The 23,674-nt window shown below is 32.1% G+C and overlaps 3 protein-coding genes across 3 annotated transcripts in view; 1 reads left to right on the top strand and 2 right to left on the bottom strand.

Moving 5' to 3' along the window:
* Nucleotides 1-9,908: 9,908 nt before the first annotated feature.
* LOC119607875 (replication factor C subunit 2) lies at nucleotides 9,909-11,312 on the bottom strand. Its single transcript, XM_037961999.1, has 3 exons — nucleotides 11,044-11,312; nucleotides 10,874-10,985; nucleotides 9,909-10,806 (listed from the first exon to the last, which is right to left on the bottom strand). The coding sequence occupies exons 1-3, from the start codon at nucleotides 11,094-11,096 to the stop codon at nucleotides 9,976-9,978; spliced, it is 996 nt and encodes a 331-aa protein (XP_037817927.1). The 5' UTR covers nucleotides 11,097-11,312; the 3' UTR covers nucleotides 9,909-9,975.
* A 1,145-nt stretch (nucleotides 11,313-12,457) lies between these two features.
* On the top strand, nucleotides 12,458-18,082 carry LOC119607874 (probable isocitrate dehydrogenase [NAD] subunit alpha, mitochondrial). Its single transcript, XM_037961998.1, has 5 exons — nucleotides 12,458-12,649; nucleotides 16,225-16,392; nucleotides 16,461-16,991; nucleotides 17,046-17,159; nucleotides 17,222-18,082. Exons 1-5 carry the CDS (start codon nucleotides 12,623-12,625, stop codon nucleotides 17,444-17,446), a joined length of 1,065 nt encoding a protein of 354 aa, XP_037817926.1. The 5' UTR covers nucleotides 12,458-12,622; the 3' UTR covers nucleotides 17,447-18,082.
* A 3,879-nt stretch (nucleotides 18,083-21,961) lies between these two features.
* Nucleotides 21,962-23,674, bottom strand: part of LOC119607873 (protein split ends) — a 47,166-nt gene continuing 45,453 nt past the window's right edge. The window contains 1 exon segment of the mRNA XM_037961996.1: nucleotides 21,962-23,470. Coding sequence (XP_037817924.1) covers nucleotides 22,124-23,470 — 1,347 coding nt within the window. The 3' untranslated portion in view covers nucleotides 21,962-22,123.

The raw sequence follows: 23,674 nt of genomic DNA, 5'->3' as shown, positions 1-23,674 counted from the left end.
TGGTCATAGCTCCCATACAAGGTCCCATCCCCAAAATCACTTAAACGCGCATAAATCATTACTTAATTAAGATATCCATATAAAATTTGGTATGAAAATTGCCCACATGCATAGAAATATTACTGTGAAAATTTTTTTGGATCGGTCCATAATTGGTCATAGCTCCCATACAAAGTCCCCTCCCGAAAATCACTTAAACGCGCATAAATCATTACTTAATTAAGATATCCATATAAAATTTGGTACAAGTATTGCACATATGCGCGGAAATGTTACTGTGAAATTTTTTTCCGATCGGTCCATAATTGGTCATATCTCCCATACAAGGTCCCCTCCCGAAAATCACTTAAACGCTCATAACTCATTACTAACTATAAAGTTTGGCAGAAGTATTGCTCATATACAGAGAAATATTACTGTGAAATTGTTTTCCTATCGGTCCATAATTGATCATAGCTGCTATAGAAGGTGCCTTTCAGAAAACACTTAAAGGCACATAACTCATTAGGAAATAGTGATACCCATAAAATATTTGGCATTAATACTATTTTTGTACACATAAATGTTATTTCAAAATTTTTTCACGATTAGTCCAACCTTGGTCATAGCTCCCATATAAGGTTCCCTCCCGAAAATCACTTAAACGCACATAATTCATTACCAAATATTGATATCATACATTTAGCAAAATTATTGCTCTTATATACATAAATTACACTATAAAATTGTTTTACGATCGGTCCATATTTGGTCATAGCTCTCATACTAGGTCCCCTACAGAATATCACTTAAATGCACAATATTCATTACCAAATAATGATATAGATACAGAATTTTGAAATTTTGTTTTTATATATAATTCGTCATAGCTCTCATACAAGGTCCTTTTACGAAAATCTCTTAAACGCACATTACTCATTACCAAATAAAGCTATTGATACAAAATTTGCCACAAATATTAGTTTTGTATACAAAAATTCTATTTCAAGATTTCTCACGATCGGCTCATAACATGGGTGCGGTCGGTCCCATACAAGGTTCCCTTCCGAAAATCACTTAAACACACATTACTTATTACTAAATTACGATATAGATATAAAATTTTACTGAAATATAGCTTTTATGTACAGAGCTTAAAGAATTTTTTACGATCGGTCTATAATTGGTCATATCTAGGTCCTGCCCCTGAAAGCACTTTAACCGTATTTAACTAGTTGCATTATCAATTTTGTAGATTATATATATGTATTTTGAAAATCCTTTAATTTTCACACACATGCATACATGCAAATTACTAAATATCGCTAAGCGCTATAAAAATATAAGAAAATTGCGTTTGTAATGTTCAATAAATCTTGGAATTGTAATAGATTTAAGCTGTTTAAATCTTGGGATTTTTCAATTTAAGACATGAGATAACTTATTTCTACAAATATTTGACCAATTAGAAAAGTCTTAATATAAAAGTAGCTGGTGGAGGGTATTTAAGATTCGGCTCAGCCGAATTCAGCACTCTAACTTGTTTGTTCTTTAGTTAGTTTAGTTAGTTAGTTAGTTAGTTAGTTAGTTAGTTTAGTTAGTTAGTTAGTTAGTTAGTTAGTTAGTTAGTTAGTTAGTTAGTAGTTAGTTAGTTAGTTAGTTAGTTAGTTAGTTAGTTAGTTAGTTCGTTAGTAGTTTAGTTAGTTAGTTAGTTTAGTTCGTTAGTTTAGTTAGTTTCGTTAGTTAGTTAGTTAGTTAGTTCGTTTAGTTCGTTAGTTAGTTAGTTAGTTAGTTAGTTCGTTAGTTCGTTCGTTCGTTCGTTTTTGTTGTTCGTTCGTTCGTTAGTTAGTTAGTTAGTTTCGTTCGTTCGTTCGTTCGTTTCGTTCGTTCGTTCGTTCGTTCTTTTCGTTCGTTCGTTCGTCTTTGTTCGTTCGTTCGTTCGTTCTTCGTTCGTTCGTTCGTTTCGTTCGTTCTTTCGTTCGTTCGTTCTTCGTTCGTTCTTTTCGTTCGTTCGTTCGTTCGTTCGTTCGTTCGTTCGTTCGTTCGTTCGTTTCGTTCGTTCGTTCGTTCGTTCGTTCGTTTCGTTCGTTCGTTCGTTCGTTCGTTTCGTTCGTTCGTTCGTTGTTCGTTCGTTCGTTCGTTCGTTCGTTCGTTCGTTCGTTTCGTTCTTCGTTCGTTCGTTCGTTCGTTCGTTCGTTCGTTCGTTTCGTTCGTTCGTTCGTTCGTTCGTTTCGTTCGTTCGTTCGTTCGTTCTTCGTTCGTTCGTTTCGTTCGTTCGTTCGTTCGTTCGTTTCGTTCGTTCGTTCGTTCGTTCTTCGTTCGTTCGTTCGTTCGTTCGTTCGTTCGTTCGTTCGTTCGTTTGTTTCGTTCGTTCGTTCGTTCGTTCGTTCGTTCGTTCGTTCGTTCGTTCGTTCGTTCGTTCTTCTTCGTTCGTTCGTTCGTTCGTTCGTTCGTTCGTTCGTTTTTGTTCGTTCGTTCGTTCGTTCGTTCGTTCGTTCGTTTTCGTTAGTTCGTTCGTTCGTTCGTTCGTTCGTTCGTTCGTTCGTTTCGTTCGTTCGTTCGTTTCGTTCGTTCGTTCGTTCGTTCTTCGTTCGTTCGTTCGTTTCGTTCGTTCGTTCGTTCGTTCGTTCGTTCGTTCGTTCGTTCGTTCGTTCGTTCGTTCGTTCGTTCGTTCGTTCGTTCGTTCGTTCGTTTCTTCGTTCGTTCGTTCGTTCGTTTCGTTCGTTCGTTCGTTCGTTCGTTTCGTTCGTTCGTTCGTTCGTTCGTTCGTTCGTTTCGTTCGTTCGTTCGTTTCGTTCGTTCGTTCGTTCGTTCGTTTCGTTCGTTCGTTCGTTCGTTCGTTCGTTCGTTTCGTTCGTTCGTTCGTTCGTTCGTTCGTTCGTTCGTTCGTTCGTTCGTTTTCGTTCGTTCGTTCGTTCGTTTTCGTTCTTCTCTTCCCCCTCTGCCTTTCCCTTTCTTTTCTCCCTGTCTTCTTCGTCCCCCCCTCCTCTTCCCGCCTCGTCCCTACACGTTTCCGGTTCGCAAAACCGTTAACCAATTACCTATTTTGAAGATCATGTAGGACTACGTACCAACTGTACTAAATGGGACAAGTGGGATCTCGTGATTTTAGAATATGCCGAAAGGTCTATACAATTCATTAAAAATATGCATTTAAAATATTGATTTAAAATCAATATTTTATTACCCACAAATTTAGTCATGATTCAAGAATTTGGATTTAGCTAGTATAACAGTATAACATGTTTTAAAACTCGTTCCCTTAAAATTCTCAATATGTTTCGCACATAAAATTTAAAAAAATATGTGTATTAATATACAATTGTATTACAAATCTTTAAAAAAAATCAAAGTACCCAAGAATTATCCCCTAATAACAACACCAGGTGTTACAACTACGGATGTATCTTATATGACAATCCCTAAAAAAATTCGTTACAGACAATCAACACAACAAACGTTACAACAATTTCTTTTAAGCGGGAACAGGGGGTTGATATTGTCAAAATTGACAGGAAAATCAACAACCATCATTATGAGCCGCCACCCACCCAATTTGTAAACGTTTTCCTTTCACGGTTTTGAAAAAAATCGCACATAGTACATAATTTAAATACACAAAAAACTGTGTAAATTAAAATAACGTTAAAACAAAATATGGTTTCATAAAGCTCAGTTGTATTTAATTGACAATAACGCAGATGAAGATACAGTACAAAAAATTAAAAAAAAAGTGATTTCATAAATCATTTACTAGCAGACATACTTTTTTTTTGGGGGATTTTAAGCGAAGGTATGATGTCCTTAACCGCAAGGCATATTTCAATTGCTAGATGCGAGATGATAGATGGATCTATCCGCCACTGATGACAATTGTGGTGTTAAATTGAAAAATAAAAGTAGAGCAGAAAAAATTTTAACCAAAATAAATCATAAAAAATTAAAAATGCTTTCGGCTGTATTGTCATCAAATATTGAAATTATACTGGGCTGGAGACCATGATTATGATGAGTTGAATGTTTTGTTGGTTTGATAGGTTGGGCAGTTGGTTGGTATTGCTGATTATTCGTTATGACTGCGATTTTTTTCCAGGATATTAATTTTTACACCATTCATTGATTTCCGCCGTTAAAATATGAAACAAACGAACAGTCAAATAGACTGAAGTTATAGATGTGCAAAAAGACGTATAAAGGCGGTTAAAAGTAAAGTTGTATTAAGTCGAAATAAATTGGTGACTACATTGAGGACAATATCGATAAAATGTAATAAAACGTAAATGCTTATGATCATTATATCATAAACTCCTAGATGGTCATTGTAAACAAGACCAACTGATTCATATAATTCACTTGTTCATATTGACAAGAATAAAAAAGAAATAAAATCTGTATATATTTCTTCTGAAAATGTGGAATAACTATGAGTGATCTTTGAAGGTATTATCATCCGATGTTCTGAAACTTTTTTTTCCTAAACGTAATTTTAATTAGTGTTCGTTTCCTTATTAGTGTTCGTTTGGGAATTATATCGCACCCAAAATATTAAAGAAAGTGATTCACTGTCCCAATGCTCTATATTCATTTGAATTTTGTAATAAGAATACTTACCTCTGACTTGCTTGAGAAGACTTCATGTCCTACGATCCCTTCTATATTTAGTTATCGTTGCGTCGAACGCTTTTATGTTCGTCCTGTTATCTACCTCAAGTTCTTTTTCTTTTAAAGCAAGTACACAGAGGGAAAAACAAATATACACGCCTGGTACCATATTGACGCCAAAGAGTTTATAAGTTTTCAATAACATCCGTTGTCAAAGTACATACATACGTACGACAACACTATCTAATGTTACCAACGCAACGTTGTCAACATTGCAACAATTCGTTGTCGAAATCTAAATTTTATACACATCCGTTGTCTAAATGTTAACAAACGTGGTAAGCTCACTATTGACAAACAAACCGTTGCCAATAGTGAGCTTACCACGTTTGTTAACATTTAGACAACGGATGTGTATACAATTGTTGCAATGTTGTCAACATACATACATAGTGTTGCCGTACGTATGTATATACTTCGACAACGGATGTTATTGAAAAATTATAAACAGTTTGATGTCAATTTGGTACCAGACGTGTATATTTCTTTTTCCCTCTGTGTACATGGTATGGTATGATGTAAAGTTCACCTCTGGAAGTTTATTCGATTAAAGCTTACTTTCAGTCCTTAGTTTAGAGTCATCCTTGCAGCAACTGATTCCTAATGGTAATTGCTATAATCTTCCACTTGTCCGTGATCTTATTCCTTAGGCCTAAAAATAAATTTGTATGGGTAAAATCTTGATCATAACTACAGAAGGTGGAGGAAATGGTGAGATTCTGCTTTAAGAAAAACTGGTTATCTAAGACTTTAAGATTATGGAAATAAAATTTGGTAGACTACACTAAATAGAGGTTCTCGATAAGATTAAAAATTTGAAAACTTTGGGAAAGCGGGTTACCTCGGACAAAATTCAAAATTCGGAAGTTGTAACAAAATATACATTAATCTCTTTTTAAACTTTGGATCTTTTTAGAAAACTCAACAATCAGATCAGTGTTTTCGAATTACTATGTTCCAGATAACAACTTTAGCTTCTAGGCAGAAGTATAGTGGGTCGAAATAATCCCAAACACTAAGTAGAGTAACGGAACCATGGTAAATAAGTCAGATATAAGTGTTTTAAGGACTACTAGACAATATATACTACATAAAATCTTTCAGGAACATTGTTTGGAAATTTTATGAAACTTAAACCACGATTAGACTTCCATATAATAGAGCACATAACAGTATCGATATCGAAATGAAGGTATATCTATATATAAACCCCTAAGTTTAAATTTTTTAGAATTGGCATGAATTTATTAGATTCGGAACTAGTCTCGGAAATGGGAAAGAACTTGTGTCAACAACCCCTGAGACTGATGGCTCCGAATGAATTAGTTAAATAGATGAAAAATAAAAATTATAAGAGCTAGAACTAGAAAGATCTATTGTAGAACTTGCTGGTAGAAAACAGATCTAGATAGTAAAGAAAACATTCCCTTTTATTACTTCTGATGAAATTGATTGAGTAGTTGTTTTTCAACAGTTGCGATCTTTAGCTTCTTCAGAAGAATAAGTAGCTCACTAGCGAATGTGATTGTAACTTGATTAAGACTAATCTTCATATTTTCTGAACCAACAACATAACCATTTGGGATCTTCAAGTGTTTGTGTATTATTATACAGTTGTTTAATTACATTTTACAGTTTGTGGTACAAGAGAATCACAAAAATATATTTGCTTCTCATTTATTTGTAGCTTTAAGATAATAAAAAGTCCTCACTAGTGTAAATGGTCAACATTTCCGCTGAATATGTACATATTTCGTTTTATTCATATTGTAGATTTGCATTTAAAACTTTTTCTTTTTCTTTTTTTTTTTTTTGCAAAACCTACAAATACATAGCAGCTCTTTGACTTAACAATGAGATCGATTTCATTTAAATGTATTCAAGCAGAAAAACTGCAATGTTGGTAATAAATGCCACAAAAAATATGATTTAAAAAGTATATGTACATACATGAATATATTTTAATTTAACTTTTCAAAAAAAAGGCAATGGCTAAAAATGATTTATTAATTTATTAAGTTTTTTAGCGCAACTTTTGACGATGACAAAATTTCATATTTCAGTTAAAAAAAAAAACGCAGCCTCTCACCCTTAACCAGGCCTCCCACACCCACCCCATTTTATTCGTTCTGTTCGACGTCAATTATTTAGATATTTTCATTTTTTAAGTGGCTTTTATGGAAAATTGAAATTCAACCTAATTGTAGTAAATTTATAACCATCTCGTGCTTGTATTTCGCAAAGGCTCTTTCGTCAGTCAACCATTGTTTGTGGTATTTTTTTCATCTTCTTTTGTTAAATTTAACTTGAGTTATAGGGGTTGGCCAATGTATATATTTAGGACCGTAAAATACAGTGTTTTGTGAATATTTGTGCTCATAGTCTGGACTATTTCCTAGCCGGAAAAATTTCCTAGTAACTTTCCAGTCCAGACTATAGTCTAGTCTATAGTCTAGTCTATAGTCTAGTCTATAGTCTAGTCTATAGTCTAGTCTATAGTCTAGTCTATAGTCTAGTCTATAGTCTAGTCTATAGTCTAGTCTATAGTCTAGTATAGTCTAGTCTATAATCTAGTCTATAGTCTAGTCTATAGTCTAGTCTATAGTCTAGTCTATAGTCTAGTCTATAGTCTAGTCTATAGTCTAGTCTATAGTCTAGTCTATAGTCTAGTCTATAGTCTAGTCTATAGTCTAGTCTATAGTCTAGTCTATAGTCTAGTCTATAGTCTAGTCTATAGTCTAGTCTATAGTCTAGTCTATAGTCTAGTCTATAGTCTAGTCTATAGTCTAGTCTATAGTCTAGTCTATAGTCTAGTCTATAGTCTAGTCTATAGTCTAGTCTATAGTCTAGTCTATAGTCTAGTCTATAGTCTAGTCTATAGTCTAGTCTAGTCTAGTCTATAGTCTAGTCTATAGTCTAGTCTATAGTCTAGTCTATAGTCTAGTCTATAGTCTAGTCTATAGTCTAGTCTATAGTCTAGTCTATAGTCTAGTCTATAGTCTAGTCTATAGTCTAGTCTATAGTCTAGTCTATAGTCTAGTCTATAGTCTAGTCTAGTCTAGTCTAGTCTAGTCTATAGTCTAGTCTATAGTCTAGTCTATAGTCTAGTCTATAGTCTAGTCTATAGTCTAGTCTATAGTCTAGTCTATAGTCCTAGTCTATAGTCTAGTCTATAGTCTAGTCTATAGTCTAGTCTATAGTCTAGTCTATAGTCTAGTCTATAGTCTAGTCTATAGTCTAGTCTATAGTCTAGTCTATAGTCTAGTCTATAGTCTAGTCTATAGTCTAGTCTATAGTCTAGTCTATAGTCTAGTCTATAGTCTAGTCTATAGTCTAGTCTATAGTCTAGTCTATATCTAGTCTATAGTCTAGTCTATAGTCTAGTCTATAGTCTAGTCTATAGTCTAGTCTATAGTCTAGTCTATAGTCCTAGTCTATAGTCTAGTCTATAGTCTAGTCTATAGTCTAGTCTATAGTCTAGTCTATAGTCTAGTCTATAGTCTAGTCTATAGTCTAGTCTATAGTCTAGTCTATAGTCTAGTCTATAGTCTAGTCTATAGTCTAGTCTATAGTCTAGTCTATAGTCTATTCTATAGTCTAGTCTATAGTCCAGTCTGTAGTTTAGTATGTAGTCTAGTCTTTAGTAATCGATTCCAATAAAATTGTTTCCAATATTAGCAAAACACACGCATTAAATTGGCCACCTTCTGTAAATACTTGAAAATCTAGGGTTGCAAAAACTGAGTAGTTAAGATTTATTAGTGGGTTGGTGTGTATTTTTGTTGTTGTTGATTTTTAAGATGATTTCAAAAAACACACAAATAAAATATTTTATTTTTTGTCATTCATAAATCTTTGAAAACTCTCATAATTCACCCGGTTTGGTAGTTTTGTTACACTTTTCATTTTCGTTGTCTCGCTTTTCTTACTCAAGTTGCTGTTGCTTTCTTCTAACTTTTCATCCCTTTCTCCCTCATCTCTAGTGGATTATGAGGAATTTTAAATACTTATGCTAAACAATGCATATGTACGGATGTATAAAGAATATTGTTTATCAATAAGTAGCTTACTCAAACTTCTTCTAAAGGATTTAATCTGTTGTTGTGGGATAAAAAGTTTTCTTTTATCGTTTTCTGATTTAAATGATGAAAAAAGGCTTTTAAAGTAATTGCTTTTAAATTGCATGCAAGGTAATTAGGGGATGTATTAAATATACATTTAAATCTGAGCTAATATCAATTTTTTACAGGACATTTGAAAGAAATTCAATATTCGACTAAAGAAATATAGATACTTTAGCAGTTGCGGTGTGAAGAGAGAATATGTAATGATAAATCGAGGATAATCACTTAAGATACATAGAACGAAAATAACAAAATATTGTAATTAATTTGTTCAATGGAACATACTTGGGAGTAAATAATTAAATCGAAAGATAAATTGACGATTTCATTAGCATTAAAGTGAAAATAATTTTAATGATCGTTTTTCATTAGCATTATTTTCTCTAATGGAAATATTAGATGAATTTTTGGAAATTGTTAACAAAACTATTACATAGCATTATTATATCGTGCGTGATGTTATATCAAAAAATATAAATTCTGGATTTTCAATTTAGAACCTCCGGCCCAGTTTAGAGCCATTCGTGTATCAACGAATTCCTACGAGTATTTGCTTAAATGTTCCGCTTGATGATATTCTATCTTTGATCGGTGTTTTAAAGTTAGCCACATGGTATGCGAACGGGCACATCCGATCTTTGTGTATAGCCTTCCAATGTGACCATTATGCATTGATCGTTTCCCCAGACGTTTCACAGACTTGGTTGACGTATGCTCATGGTCCTTGTAGTGGTTTTATATTACACATTTTGTCCAAAGAAGTCCACCAGATTATTGATGCATATGTTAGTATTGGTCCCATCACTCTTTTATAAAGTCAGTGTGCCATAGTAGAACTAAGAACCCATTTCGTGACTATGCTACTTCTACATAGCGCCCAGCGCAAATCTGCCTTGTTGAACCTATCCTCTATGTGGTGTCTTCATTTTTATTTCCGGTCAATGATTGCACCTAAGTCTAAATCTGCCGGTTACCAGTATTGATCCCTATAACAACAAATGGAAGTGTCCGTCACTGCGTAAAACCAAACTTTCTATTCAAGTTCTTAAAGGCTATATGAAAAACTTGAAATTGTGTACTGTGTACGCTTTCGGACAAATATTTGGTGATTATTACAATATAAAAATAAATTAAACCAACAAATTTTCTTTTTAAATACAATATTATTTATTCATTTAAAATAACTATAAAACTAAAAATATACACTTATTTAATGGGCATCTGCAATTTCACATAGCCTAGCTAGTAGACTAGTTAATTGTAACAATGAATTCAAACCATCAACCACTTTCATATGTGTCACACCGATTTCACGTATAAAATTCAACTTCATGTGTTCATCGACATTTAAACGCTTGCAAACGCGAAATATGTTACCGATTATATCCTCAGCAGCATAACCAAAACGCCATAATTTAGCTAATATCTTATAGGCTTTGTGTATATCATTTTGCGCACAATGCTGCAACATATCCTGTATAAGCATGGGATGAGGTTCATCACATACTTTGAAAACATTTGGCACGGTTATCTTACCGAAACCTTGAGCTGTTGACTGTAAATTATTCAAACCTTGACGCATATCACCCTGTGCTGTAAATACTATGGCATCGAGTCCTTCATCATCGTATTCGAGATTTTCACGTTGGCAAACTTCCAGTAGCTTGGCCAAAACCTGGGCATCTGATAGTTTGGTGAAACGTAACATGGCACAACGAGATTGTATAGGTTCTATAATCTTTTCACTAGTATTGCAGGCTAGGGCAAAGCGGGTCGTATTACTGTAAATTTCCATGGTACGTCTTAAAGCCTGCTGAGCTCCCTCGGTCATACTGTCGGCCTCATCCAAAATAACAATCTTATGACGACCACGGGGTAGTGTGACTTTTTGTTGGGCAAACATTTTGATTTTATTACGCACTACATCAATACCACGTTCATTGGAGGCGTTTAATTCTAAAACAGCCTCTTTATAGCTGTCACCAAGTAATATTCTAGCCAAACATTGTATAGTTGTAGTTTTGCCCACACCAGGTGGACCCTATTCACAATGCAACGCACTTACTTATAGTATAGGATTTTATTTATATTATCTGCTGAGTACTTACCGCTATAATAATGTTTGGAGCATTACCCTGAGTGGCAAATACTGATAAACGAGCCACAGTATCCTCATTGCCTACAATTTCATCAAATTTTGCCGGTCGATATTTTTCGATCCTGTGAAAAGTAACATTCTTATTAAGATGGTGTTTTTACTATTTATCTAATTACTTACCAAGGTAAATTACGCCTTTTAATTTCTTCTGCTGTTAATTCTACTTCAGGCATGTTTTTTATTTATTAAATTTGCTACAAAATTTATGGTTTCCAAACAAAAGATGTACAATTTTTTATTGTTTATTTGCGCCAAAAACATGCAATTTTTTAGTGCTACCATATAAGTGGTAAAAAAATGTTGCCGTACTTATATAAAATTTGCGTTTTTACTGACGGAACTTTTATTTTTTTGTTTGTGTTTTTACTGCAAAAATTCGATATCTGAAGAAATTTGAAAATAAATATTTGACTTTTAAACGGCTAGTCCGATTTGAATGAAAGTAGAATTGCGTAAACGTGTAGTGTTGTCGAGTTTAAGTGTTGAATTTTGATTAATAAATTAGACAATTCTGAAATGTAAAATTTTTAAAATAATCACATTTTTGGCTTTTGTTCTGATTTAAAAAGAATTACATACATACGTATGTATGTATATAGAATCTGCTAGTCAAGTACTATAAATTTTCACTTTAAAATTTCAACTTTATTATACGCTGATCAAAGTCCATATATATGTATGATGTATGACCACTTTCGAAATTTGCTTTTTTTAAGTTCAGGTAGAACTTCAACATCCATGTAAACATTTTGGGTAATAAATTGGGGGACTACCAATGGGCGGAACCTCCCATATGAATTAAATACAAAAATTCGTTTATCTGAAAAACTATTAGAGCTAGAATCTTTAAATTTAACTGAAGAACATTTAGAGAATAACGGGCGTACTTTCAATGGGGGGCATGGCACTTCCCATATGAATTAAATACAAAATTTTGTATATCTGGGAAACTATTAGATTATTAAAATTTTTCATAGATTAAATTAAAATCTTAATTAACGTTCGGAATAATTGGCGAAATTGCAATAATTTGCGTGGAATCTCCCATATGTAACAAATTGTATATCTGGAAAACCATTGCAGTTAGAATCATCAAAATCTTTAAGTGGGTTTCTTATTTATATTGCTTTTAGGGTAGCCAAGCCAACTGGGTATAGCTAGCAAATAAATAAATAAAATATCCTTGTTTTTACGTTATTGATCATTTTCTTAATGCAAAATTTTTTACAAACTGATTTTCTGCAAGATGTTTTATATGGAGGATAGGGTTAAATATCGGCCGATCCTCGTAAAACTTGGAGAAAGGATTTGTTTTTAATTTTTAAGATTTTTTTTTATTCATCCCTGCATAATTTCTCGCACAACTTTTGAGCTTGCTCTGTTTTGTTGTTATAAGCAATATATTTGCTTCCAAAATCCCAATTTCTGATATCTCGGATTCCGGTTTTATTTAAAATCGTTGAAAATTTAAAAACTAAACGTAGTTGAAAACTTAGCCGGCTTACAATCGATTTTAAGCCGCCGCCGACATATTTAGTGTCAGTCGCCGATGCCGTTAATATTTGTCGGCGCAGGTCTCTGGGCTCTCGAATCGAGTGGCAAAAACGGAATCCGGACGTGTGTGTGTGCGGTGAAAAATATAATTTGTGAAAAATATAAGAAAATTGCATAAATCCAACGGAAAAAATCAACAAAAATCATGGCAGCAAGATTAATTCAAAAGATTGTAAGCTAAATATAAAATTGCCATTGAATGTTTCATAGCCAAAAGAAAACTGGTGTTAAATATAATTAAAAAAAAGACAACTAACTTTTAAAGCTTACTTAACACATCTCCCAATCTACCTACCAACACAACCACTACATCCCAAGAAGTTTTTCCTTTTTTGTTCTTTTTTGCTTTAATTTTAGTTAAAAAAGTATTGGATTAAATGGCGGCCGGGAATCTGTAGAAGTGGCCAATCATGCCAAGGTACTAATAGAGGAGTCTGTTTAGTAAAAAACGGTTCCAAAAAGTAGTGTTTTTAAAAAGCAAACGCAAAAATTGATTCTAATGGTTAACATTTGAAAATTTTTTCGCCATAAGAGTCTCTGCTTGCGGTTGCTGTCAAAATTTTTACATAACCACTCGCCGAAGAAAAGAAAAAAATCTGCTAATTTAGCACAATTTTTCTACAGCAAATTTGTTTCAGAAATTATAATGCGTTTTAAAAAAACATTCATGCATATATTTTTTTCCAAAATTATGAGTTATTTTTAAAAATTTGTTTATCAGTTTTTGAGGTTTTTAATAATTAAAAAAAAAAATTCTTAACCTCATTTTTGTTTTAACATTTTGTGCAAAAAAACTGCCTCCCATATGAGTTATTAAATAATTGTTAATTTGTTATTAGGGCTTTATATATTTTCTTACATTTTTTCTAATTAATTAAAATAAATTTTATTGTTTTGTTCCTTTTGGTTTTTGTGCGTTCTTAATTTCTTATGTAATTTTGTCTGTGTTTTTTGTTTTTAATTTTTTTACACTGAAAGTGTTTCAATTAGTCTAGCATAGACAGCTGGCTCACTGGATGTATTACTTTTCAGTAGCACAATTTGCTACGATCAATTTGCAATTGTTTGCATTAGTAATTTGTTTAATTAATTTGTTTTTATAGGTTTCGTGTGACTTGCGAGTATAGTAATAAAATTCAAATATGTTTTTTTATGCACGATCTATAATTTATTCGTCTATATGTTTATAGCTTGTAAAAATTATTTTAATTATAGGTTTTGAACACTAACTGGTAGTAGGTACCTATTTTGAAAACATTGTTATAGTTTTTATTTATATGAGATGTAATTATTCAGAGAATCTCACCATTTCCGAGTAGAATGATAAAAGTTTTATTTATTAATTCTTGGGAATTTGTATCCACTGGGATTTTTGATAGGGGAAGACCAGAAACTTGAATCAAGAAAATAGATGTAGAGAATTTTTGATTTCAGTCATACAGGGCAATATTTTAAAGTATCAAGAAAATCGTTGGAGTTAAAAAAAAAAAAAAACTTTTGTAGACTAGACTAAAGACTAGACTATAGACAAGACTATAGACTAGTCTATAGACTAGGCTAAAAACTATAATATAGACTAAACTATATACTAGACTATAGACTAACTCCCCGCGAAGACTAGACTATAGACTAGACTATAGACTAGAATATAGACTAGACTATAGACTAGAATATAGACTAGACTATAGACTAGACTATAGAATAGACTAAGACTAGACTATAGACTACACTATAAACTAGGCTATAGATTAATCTATAGATTAGACTATAGACTAGACTATAGACTAGACTATAGACTAGACTATAGACTAGACTATAGACTAGACTATAGACTAGACTATAGACTAGACTATAGACTAGACTAAAGACTAGACTATAGACTAGACTATAGACTAGACTATAGACTAGACTATAGACTAGACTATAGACTAGACTATAGACTAGACTATAGACTAGACTATAGACTAGACTATAGACTAGACTATAGACTAGACTATAGACTAGACTATAGACTAGACTATAGACTAGACTATAGACTAGACTATAGACTAGACTATAGACTAGACTATAGACTAGACTATAGACTAGACTATAGACTAGACTATAGACTAGACTATAGACTAGAGTATAGACTAGACTATAGACTAGACTGTAGACTAGAATATAGACTAGACTGTAGACTAGAATATAGACTAGACTGTAGACTAGAATATAGATTAGACTATAGACTAAACTATAGACTAGACTATTGACTAGACTAGACTATAAACTAAACTATAGACTAGAGTATAAAATAGACTATAGACTAGACTAGACTATATACTAGACTATATACTTGACTATATACTTGACTATAGACTAGCCTATAGGCTAGACTATAGACTAGCCTATAGGCTAGACTATAGACTAGCCTATAGGCTAGACTATAGACTAGACTATAGACTGGACTATAGACTAGACTATAGACTAGACTATAGACTAGACTATAGACTAGACTATAGGCTAGATTATAGACTAGGTTATAGACTAAACTGTAGGCTAAACTATTGACTACATTATAATGTAATCTATTACAAGGTATGGCGGCATGAAATAACTCCCCAAAACAAAAATGAAATAAGTCCTCAAATTTGCGGACTTATTTCATTATGAAATAATTCCCCAATTTAAAAATGAAAAAAAGGCCCAACTTCCTAAATTAAAATGAAATAACACCCCATTTTTGGGGATTATTTCATATGAAACAAATTCCTAATTTTAAAATGAAATAAGTTTCCATTTAAAAATAACAAATTATGGAACAAGTTGGTTTTAGTGACATTTCTAAAAAAAGTAGGTCGCTCATACTTTCGAGTAGTGCTTCAAGGTTTAATACATTTCAGTTTAATCCCGACTTCGCTTAGTTAAGATTTCCTAAATAGCCGCCCTAAGGCCGAACACTTTTGATACAGGGTGTATTCTTAGTAAAGCCGGTGTCCAATGTACCCCAGAGGATAAAAACCTTGCGCCCGGCCGAAGGCCGTCTATCAGACATATATTTTTTATTTCGTGTGATAAAAGTAATATAATGAAATAACTCCCCAAAAATATTTTTAGGGATTTATTTCATTTTTGAATTTTGAGGAATTATTTCATAATGAAAGAAGTCCCCATTTTAAATGTGAAATAATGCCCCAAAAAACGAATTAAATCCCCAAATTTCATTGTTTTTGCTTTCTGAACAATTTTTTAGGGAGTTATTTCATTTTTGTTTTGGGGAGTTATTTCATGACGCCCAAAGTATCTGTATCTTACTGAGAAAAGAAATTAATATACATATAATTGAGAATAGATATACCATTAACTTATAAGTCGCCCTATTTTCTTTCTGTTCGTCTTGGCACAAATTTATCGCACTTTTTGGAATTTGTCCAGTTCATAAACTAAAAATATTTACATCATTAAACAAATATCAAAAAATGCTTCTCATATAGAGTCAGTTGATCTAATATACATAGATGCTGCAATCAAAATGTTTGAATTAAAAAAATAAATCTTTCCTAAAAAGCCTTTTTTTTATTTTTGAAGTCTTTAATTGACTGATTGATTGATTGATTGCCTAATATCTAGGACTGTATATATACGTTTGCTAACCACTCATACAATTTCAATTCATTTAAAGCAATTGGTTCCACTATCTAATACTAACAACCTTAAACATTAAAAGAAATATAACAAAAAACAACACACTTTTTTTAAATATTACAGGTTAACACAACTCCCGTTTCTGGACGTGCCTACTCTTCGGGTACCCGTAAAGTCACTCTCATTCCCGGTGATGGTATTGGTCCTGAAATTTCCGCTGCTGTGCAGAAAATCTTTACCGCTGCCGGTGTACCCATTGAATGGGAAGCTGTTGATGTAACACCCGTTAGAGTAAGTAAAAATCCTAAAATGTAATCGTTTAAATTCAAGTTTATTCTCAATATATTCTTCGCCCTCAGGGACCTGATGGTAAGTTCGGTATTCCTCAGGCTGCCATTGATTCGGTCAACACAAATAAAATCGGTTTGAAGGGCCCCTTGATGACACCCGTCGGCAAGGGTCATCGTTCTTTGAATTTGGCTCTCCGTAAGGAATTCAACTTGTATGCCAACGTAAGACCATGCAGAAGTTTGGAAGGCTACAAGACCTTATACGATAATGTTGATGTTGTTACCATTCGTGAGAACACTGAAGGTGAATACTCCGGCATTGAACACGAAATTGTCGATGGTGTTGTACAGAGTATCAAATTGATTACCGAGGAAGCCTCGAAGCGTGTTGCTGAATATGCCTTCACCTATGCCAAAAACAATAACAGAAAGAAGGTCACCGTTGTGCACAAAGCTAATATTATGCGTATGTCTGATGGTTTGTTCTTGCGTTGTGTACGTGATATGGCTGAAAAATTCCCTGAAATTCAATTCGAGGAACGTTATTTGGATACCGTGTGCTTGAATATGGTACAAGATCCCAATAAATATGATGTCTTGGTAAGGATCTTCATGAATATTTATATGATTTTGTATTAATTAACTTAATTACAGGTCATGCCTAACTTGTATGGTGATATTTTGTCTGATATGTGCGCCGGTTTGGTTGGTGGTTTGGGTTTGACACCCTCCGGTAACATGGGTCTCAACGGTGCCCTCTTTGAATCCGTAAGTTTTACTTTTGTAACACTTAATGTTTAATTTGTTTAATTATTTCAATTAACTTGCAGGTTCACGGCACTGCCCCCGATATTGCTGGCAAAGATTTGGCCAACCCCACTGCCTTATTGTTGTCTGCCGTTATGATGTTGAGACACATGGAACTCAACACTCATGCCGATAAAATCCAAAATGCTTGCTTCGAAGTCATCAAGGAGGGCAAATATTTGACTGGCGATTTGGGTGGCAAAGCCAAATGTTCCGAATTCACAAATGAAATTTGTGCCAAACTGTAAATTTATTAATTTACCTATGTTTGCTGCCACCAAATCCACTCACAAACCAAAATATTTAAACACCTCATCCCACACTTACGCACTTACTAGCAACGCTTTATAATTGTAATGTGTGTGGTTGTTATATACACATTATTAAACTCTTTAAGGAAAAAAGTAAAAATATGAAAAAAAAATCACAACGGATAGTATTGTACGTTCGAATACTTAATTAATTGAAACGTTTAAAAAAAGAATTCAAAATTAATTTATACCTACATTTAAAATGTTTGTATTTTTCAAAAATTTAATTAATTAAACTAACCATTATCCCTCCTTTGCCGTATTATTTTATTTGTAATTATTATTATTTTTAAAATAGTTTTATTTTCAAAACAACGTTAATTTTAACTATTTATTTATGTAACTTGTTCCTTGTTTGATTTAATATTAATTTCTCTTGTTTTTTCCCATTTTTCCTCTGCCATTTATCTCAAAAAGATTGTTTTTTTTTTCGTTATTTATATGAATAGTAATGAAAAAATATAAGGAAAAATAGTTTCTTGTAACTGAAATCTAACGTAACAATAATTATCGCGCATATTAGATAAAAACTTAATAAACCATAAATAAAGTTGTCATATACAAAACAAAAAATATTGTTGAGAAAAAATATATATAAAATAAACATTAAAAAAACAACCAAACAGAAGAAAACTAATTGTTTTAATTTATTTGAAAGTCTGTCAGGTCTGGATAATGCGGTGTAACAGAATTACAAAAAGTTCAGTTTGTTGGACTAGTTCATAACATCACATTTGTTATCTCAAATTTCTTTAATCTTATTTTTTAAAACGGCTGTAGAAAAACATCCAAATAGCCTAAACGATTGAAGCCAGGGATGGAAAATTTAAATTTTGACATAAAAATGTACCTTTTAAGTTTTAAAGTATTAAACTAATTTTCCGTTAGACTTGATTAGACTTGACTATAGACTAATCTATAGACTAGACTATAGGCTAATCTATAGAATAGACTATAGACTAATCTATAGACTAGACTATAGACTAATCTATTGACTAGACTATAGACTAATCTATAGACTAGACTATAGACTAATCTATTGACTAGACTGTAGACTAATCTATAGACTAGACTAGTCTATAGACTAGACTGTAGACCAGACTTTAGACAATACTATAGACTAGACTATACACTAGACTATAGGCTAGACTATAGACAATACTATAGTAGACAACACTATAGACTAGACTACAAACTTGAGTTCAGACTAGACTATTGACAACACTTTAGACTAAGCTATACACTAGATTATAGACTAGACTATACACTAGACTATAGACTAAACTTTAGACAATACTATAGACAACACTATAGATTACACTATAGACTAGACTAGACCACAGAGTGGTCTACGGACAATTATGTGAACAGCGTATCAAAAGCTTATATGTACTACGGTATTTTTTCAATATCAAAATGTACTAAAGTAATGTTGAAGCTAAAAATTAAGGATCGATCTCCCTCCAAATGGTGCCACTAAGACGGGATTTTTTAGAAACTCGAATGTAAAAATGATAAATTTGGTAGCCATATATCTTCTAATCTATAAAGATATAAAAACAATTTAAAGCTTATCATTGTTTATTTGAAAAAGGGAAACGTAACTGGTGTTTTTTTTTTAATTTCATTCTTTTAGGGAGTAATGGGTTAAAAACACAGTTTTGGTACATTTTTGTACCCCACCTATGTTTTAAGCCAATGACCCCATACACATAAATGTTTAAATCATTCATAACTTATTGAAAAAATAAAAATTCAAATTTAGTACTTTTTGGATATTCGGACCAATAGAGGTTAAAAATTGTACCTATTTTTGGTGCTTAAACATTGTTTCCTACTTATTGATAGACTTCCTGTAGGATAGTTTGGAATGAAATTTTTAGTCTTAAAAAAAAGTACCAACTAATTGAGCCAATTTTGATAAAATTTTAAAATTGCTAGATTTGTTAACACTAAATTTGGTAATGTAGTGTAACTTGGCAGGAGTACCAACTATTTTTTGGTACTTTTTCGTTCTGCAACTGGTACTTTTTGAGTTTTCTATAATGAAATCAAGCCTGCATAGTTCTAAGTAAATAATAATCTGTAAAATTGGTACTTTTTCGTCCGTCAACTGGTACTTTTTGATTTTTCTATAATTTTGAACACAGAGGAGTAAAATAAAACATTCCGAGTCCTCAGGAATTAATTTCCTTAAAATAAACAACACACTTTATATATGTATATAGTAAACATGTATATTAAAAAATAAACTCATGTATGTATAATAATTATTTATTTAATATTTATTTATCGTTCGTTAACTTTATCAGAAACAAAAAATAGTAAACGACAGAAAAGATCAAAATTGCTTAGAATAATAGATGAATTTTCTTTTGCTTTCTCTTCATAAAATGTTGTATTTAAATGTAAAAAAATATATATTTTTTAACAAAATTCTGGGCCAAAGGAAACCATGCATGTTAATCGTATTTTTTTTTTTCAATATAAAATTAAATAAAATAAAAATTTCTTTAAATTAAAATATAACTGATGTTACACACATATTATTTTTTTTGTTGATTTTTTTTATTTTATTACATAATATATAGTTTTTGACATTAAATATTATATTTTTTTTGCTTAACTAAAGGGGAGTATGTAATTTAATTGTTTTTGTTTTTTTTTATTTTATTTTAGTAGATTTTTATATATTAAGGCTTTACTACATAATTTTGCTTTAATTTATTTTGATTATTAATAATTTACAATTAGTTTTTAGGTTTTTTTTTTCTTTTGCTCTAATTTTATATATAAAAAATAATGTTTATTTTTGCAAGAATTATACATTTTAAATGTAATTAAAATTTCATGATTTGTTTTTTCTTTTTATATTTAATTGTTCTATAAACTAGAGTCTTATAGTTATAAAGTTGTGTATTCTTTTTTTTTTTTTTTTTTTTTTGTTTTTCCTTGGTATTAATTAAAATATGTATTTATGGGGGACTTTTTTATTAAAATATAATAAAATTAGTGAAAAAAGAAGGGAGGGACAATGCTATATGATAACATTCATTATAGATGAAAAAATCAAATATACAACTTACAATTAATTTTATTATTTCATTTTAATTTTTAAGATTTTTTCTTTTAAATTAAGGGTTCATTCTTTTAAACTTGGAACAAATTTAGGCGAATTTTCACAGATGATCGTGTTTTTCAGTTATGGATTTAATTTTGTTGTTAATTGCAGTTAACTTTGTTAGTATTGCCAACTTTTCATAAAAACGTAAACAAAGAACAGCTGTTTTTACTTTTGTAAAATGAAAAATTTTAGACAAAATTAATATAAACATTTAAAACAATATTAATATTGATAAAACAAATCATAAAATTGCTATTAATTTAAAAAATTAAGTTTTTCTTCTTCCGTATTAATTATTTTATTGTTTTTGTTAATTTTGTTTTCTCACTCATAACTTTAATTGGTTTAATTGGCCAATAACCCACAGTTAAACTAAGATAATAAGTAACGTAACTGATTACTGAAAACACACAAAATATAGATTAAACTAGGTTTAAACAATGAATTTTTAACTTTATCCGAAAAACCCGCTCTTAGTTAAATATTTTTCTCTGCAAAAAGTGTTTGATATTTATAGTGGTTATTGGAAATTATGAGAAATCAGCAAAAGGTTTTAAGACAATATTACAATCGATATAGTTTATAGTCTTGCAAACCTTGAAAACATAAGAAATGTAATCCAAATCTAAAATTTCTTTAAATTCTTAAAAAAAAACGTGTAATTAAATTAAAAAAAAAATTAAATACTATAATAGCAAAAGCTATTTAACACAATTGACAAACTTACAAGACTCAAAACCCTGGTTAAATGGTATGGTAAATATACCAAACCAAAAGCCCTAGAATATTTAAAATCAATACAAGATTAAAATTTAAAAGATTGTCTAAACGTTTTTGCAAAAAAATGATAACAGCCTTGTAAATATAAAACAAAAACCATAAATAATGATTTTGCAAAATTATTGAAAAGATTATTTAAAAATTTTAACAAAAACCATAAAAAATTAACCAAACTTGCAAATATACCGCCAAAAAACCAAGCCGCTAAAGTTGTATATATGTTTTAAGATAAGAAAGCTTTGTTTTAACCAATTTTACAAATAATTAAATTTGCAAGCCTAAAAATCATTGCCAATTGGTATTGTAAATATGCCCAAAAAGTTGAGTGTATTTGTACAATTTTGCAGCTAAACTTAGCTGCTAAAGAATAAAACCAACTTTACGCAAAACAAAAACAAACTTATTTTAGTTTCGGGCCTTCTTTCCAATTTTCCGAATTACTCCAAGAATGAACCCTACAACTCATGAGAATATAACTGTTTTCATGCACTTACATTAATATTCATCTTAAAGCTAAACAACTTAATTTTCATAATTTTCGGTTTTTCTTTTTTTTTTTTTTGTTGGTTAAAAATCTGTTGTTAAACAACAAATCTATGAATTAAAAGCTGACACAAACACACACACGTTGCATGTTAACCTTAAAAAGTTTCATAGTGTGTGTCAACTATTGTATCGTATAAATCCACCTCATCCTCGTTGAGTAAAACCTAATCGGTGAATATACGTGATTCGCCCGCTAATGCTGCGGCTGCTACGGCAGCTGCAGTAGCAGCCGCTGTGGCCGGACGATGTGAGACAAATTGTAACATTTCATTAAGTGGACCAGCCGATGTTACTTTTGATGCTATATTTGGATTGGTAACGGTGATGGGTAAACCTAATGAGGAAGGTATAGTCGAAGAGGCGGTAACACCAATGGCTGCTAGACTATCTTCTAAATTAGAACGACCACCCAAGGCTGCATTGGCGGAGGTGGTCAAGTGATGGGAGGGCACGGTAATCAGTTGGGTACCATGCAGTTTGTGAGCGGTCGCTATGGAAGAGGGTACTTCCAGTGTAGACATAATGGGCGATTGGTCTAATACGGCGTTTGTGACTACGGCTGGTGGGGTTAAATGTTGTTGTGTTATAGCACCTGTTTGGGCTGGAAATACTATGCTGCCATTGCCATCAATTAGTTGCATGCCTTGTGAAGTATCTATTGAAAGTACATCGCTGTCATATAATTCGGAGCCAGCTAAAGCAACAGCAATTATATCACTTGTTTCCCTTGCCTCCAAGTGTTGATGTTGTTGGTGCTGATGCTGCTGCTGTTGTTGAGCAGCTGCAGCATTTGCATTAGCCAGTTCCAAGGCCTGTTGCTGTTCCTGCTGCATTTGCAATGCAGCCAACACTTCATGCGTCAAGACATACTCTGTACCATCATCAGATATCAATTGAGTATTAGCATCTGGATTGGCCAGTAAATGGGCAAATGTAGCAGCATCCAGCAGAACCTGTTGACCTTCTATATTTAAAAGAATGCCATTGTTTGATATTAAATCAGGATTAACCTCTTCACTACCACCAAAATCTCTAATTTGATTATTGCTAGCATTCGCAATATTTTCATCTACAGCACATTCTTCCATTATGTGTTGTTGTTGCTGGTGATGGTGTTGTTGCTGCTGATGATGCTGTTGCAACTGATGATGTTCCGCCTCAATACCAGCTGAAATCTCACCTTCCATTATATTACAATTCAAATTTGACATTTGTAAATTATTCTCACTGTCTTGTCCCGTATTAGTGTTTTGGCCTGCCAACAGTTGTTGTGGTGCGTTTGTGGCTTTTATCTCGATTTGATGCTCTTGCGGTTTGTGTCCACCACCTTCTAAGGCTTCCAAGGGTACTGGGACTAGTTCATTTAACTGATGATTCAAATAAAGCGGTACGTTATCGACGGGCTTGCAGGTATTACCCTTAACTTTGCATAGTAAAAAGGTTTCTGAGTAACCGGGATAGGGCTGTGTTGGTAGTGCTATGAGCTGGGTATTCGAATCGATGACATTGTCCTAAAAGAAAAAAGAAGAAAGGAATAATTTTAGAAATTTAGAAATGCTATCTATCTATCTATCTATCTACTATCTATCTATCTATCTATCTATCTATCTATCTATCTATCTATCTATCTATCTATCTATCTATCATCTATCTATCTATCTATCTATCTATCTATCTATCTATCTATCTATCTATCTATCTATCTATCTATCTAT

The sequence above is a fragment of the Lucilia sericata genome, unplaced genomic scaffold (assembly GCF_015586225.1).
Source record: "Lucilia sericata isolate MDLA Ls3-8-SP2 unplaced genomic scaffold, ASM1558622v1 Contig000757F_arrow, whole genome shotgun sequence".
NCBI classification, from domain to species: domain Eukaryota; kingdom Metazoa; phylum Arthropoda; class Insecta; order Diptera; family Calliphoridae; genus Lucilia; species Lucilia sericata.
Note: the sequence above shows the minus strand (reverse complement) of the source record. Positions and strands in the feature narration are given on the sequence as shown.

Bases quoted from the DNA above. Each gene is read 5' to 3' on its own strand.
- LOC119607875 (XM_037961999.1), bottom strand. From the start codon at position 11,096: ATGCCTGAAGTAGAATTAACAGCAGAAGAAATTAAAAGGCGTAATTTA. The intron at 10,986-11,043 runs GTAAGTAATTAG...TACTTTTCACAG, and splicing joins AAAAGGCGTAATTTACCTTG to GATCGAAAAATATCGACCGG. The intron at 10,807-10,873 runs GTAAGTACTCAG...CATTGTGAATAG, and splicing joins CTCCAAACATTATTATAGCG to GGTCCACCTGGTGTGGGCAA.
- LOC119607874 (XM_037961998.1), top strand. From the start codon at position 12,623: ATGGCAGCAAGATTAATTCAAAAGATT. The intron at 12,650-16,224 runs GTAAGCTAAATA...TAAATATTACAG, and splicing joins CAAGATTAATTCAAAAGATT to GTTAACACAACTCCCGTTTC. The intron at 16,393-16,460 runs GTAAGTAAAAAT...CTTCGCCCTCAG, and splicing joins TTGATGTAACACCCGTTAGA to GGACCTGATGGTAAGTTCGG.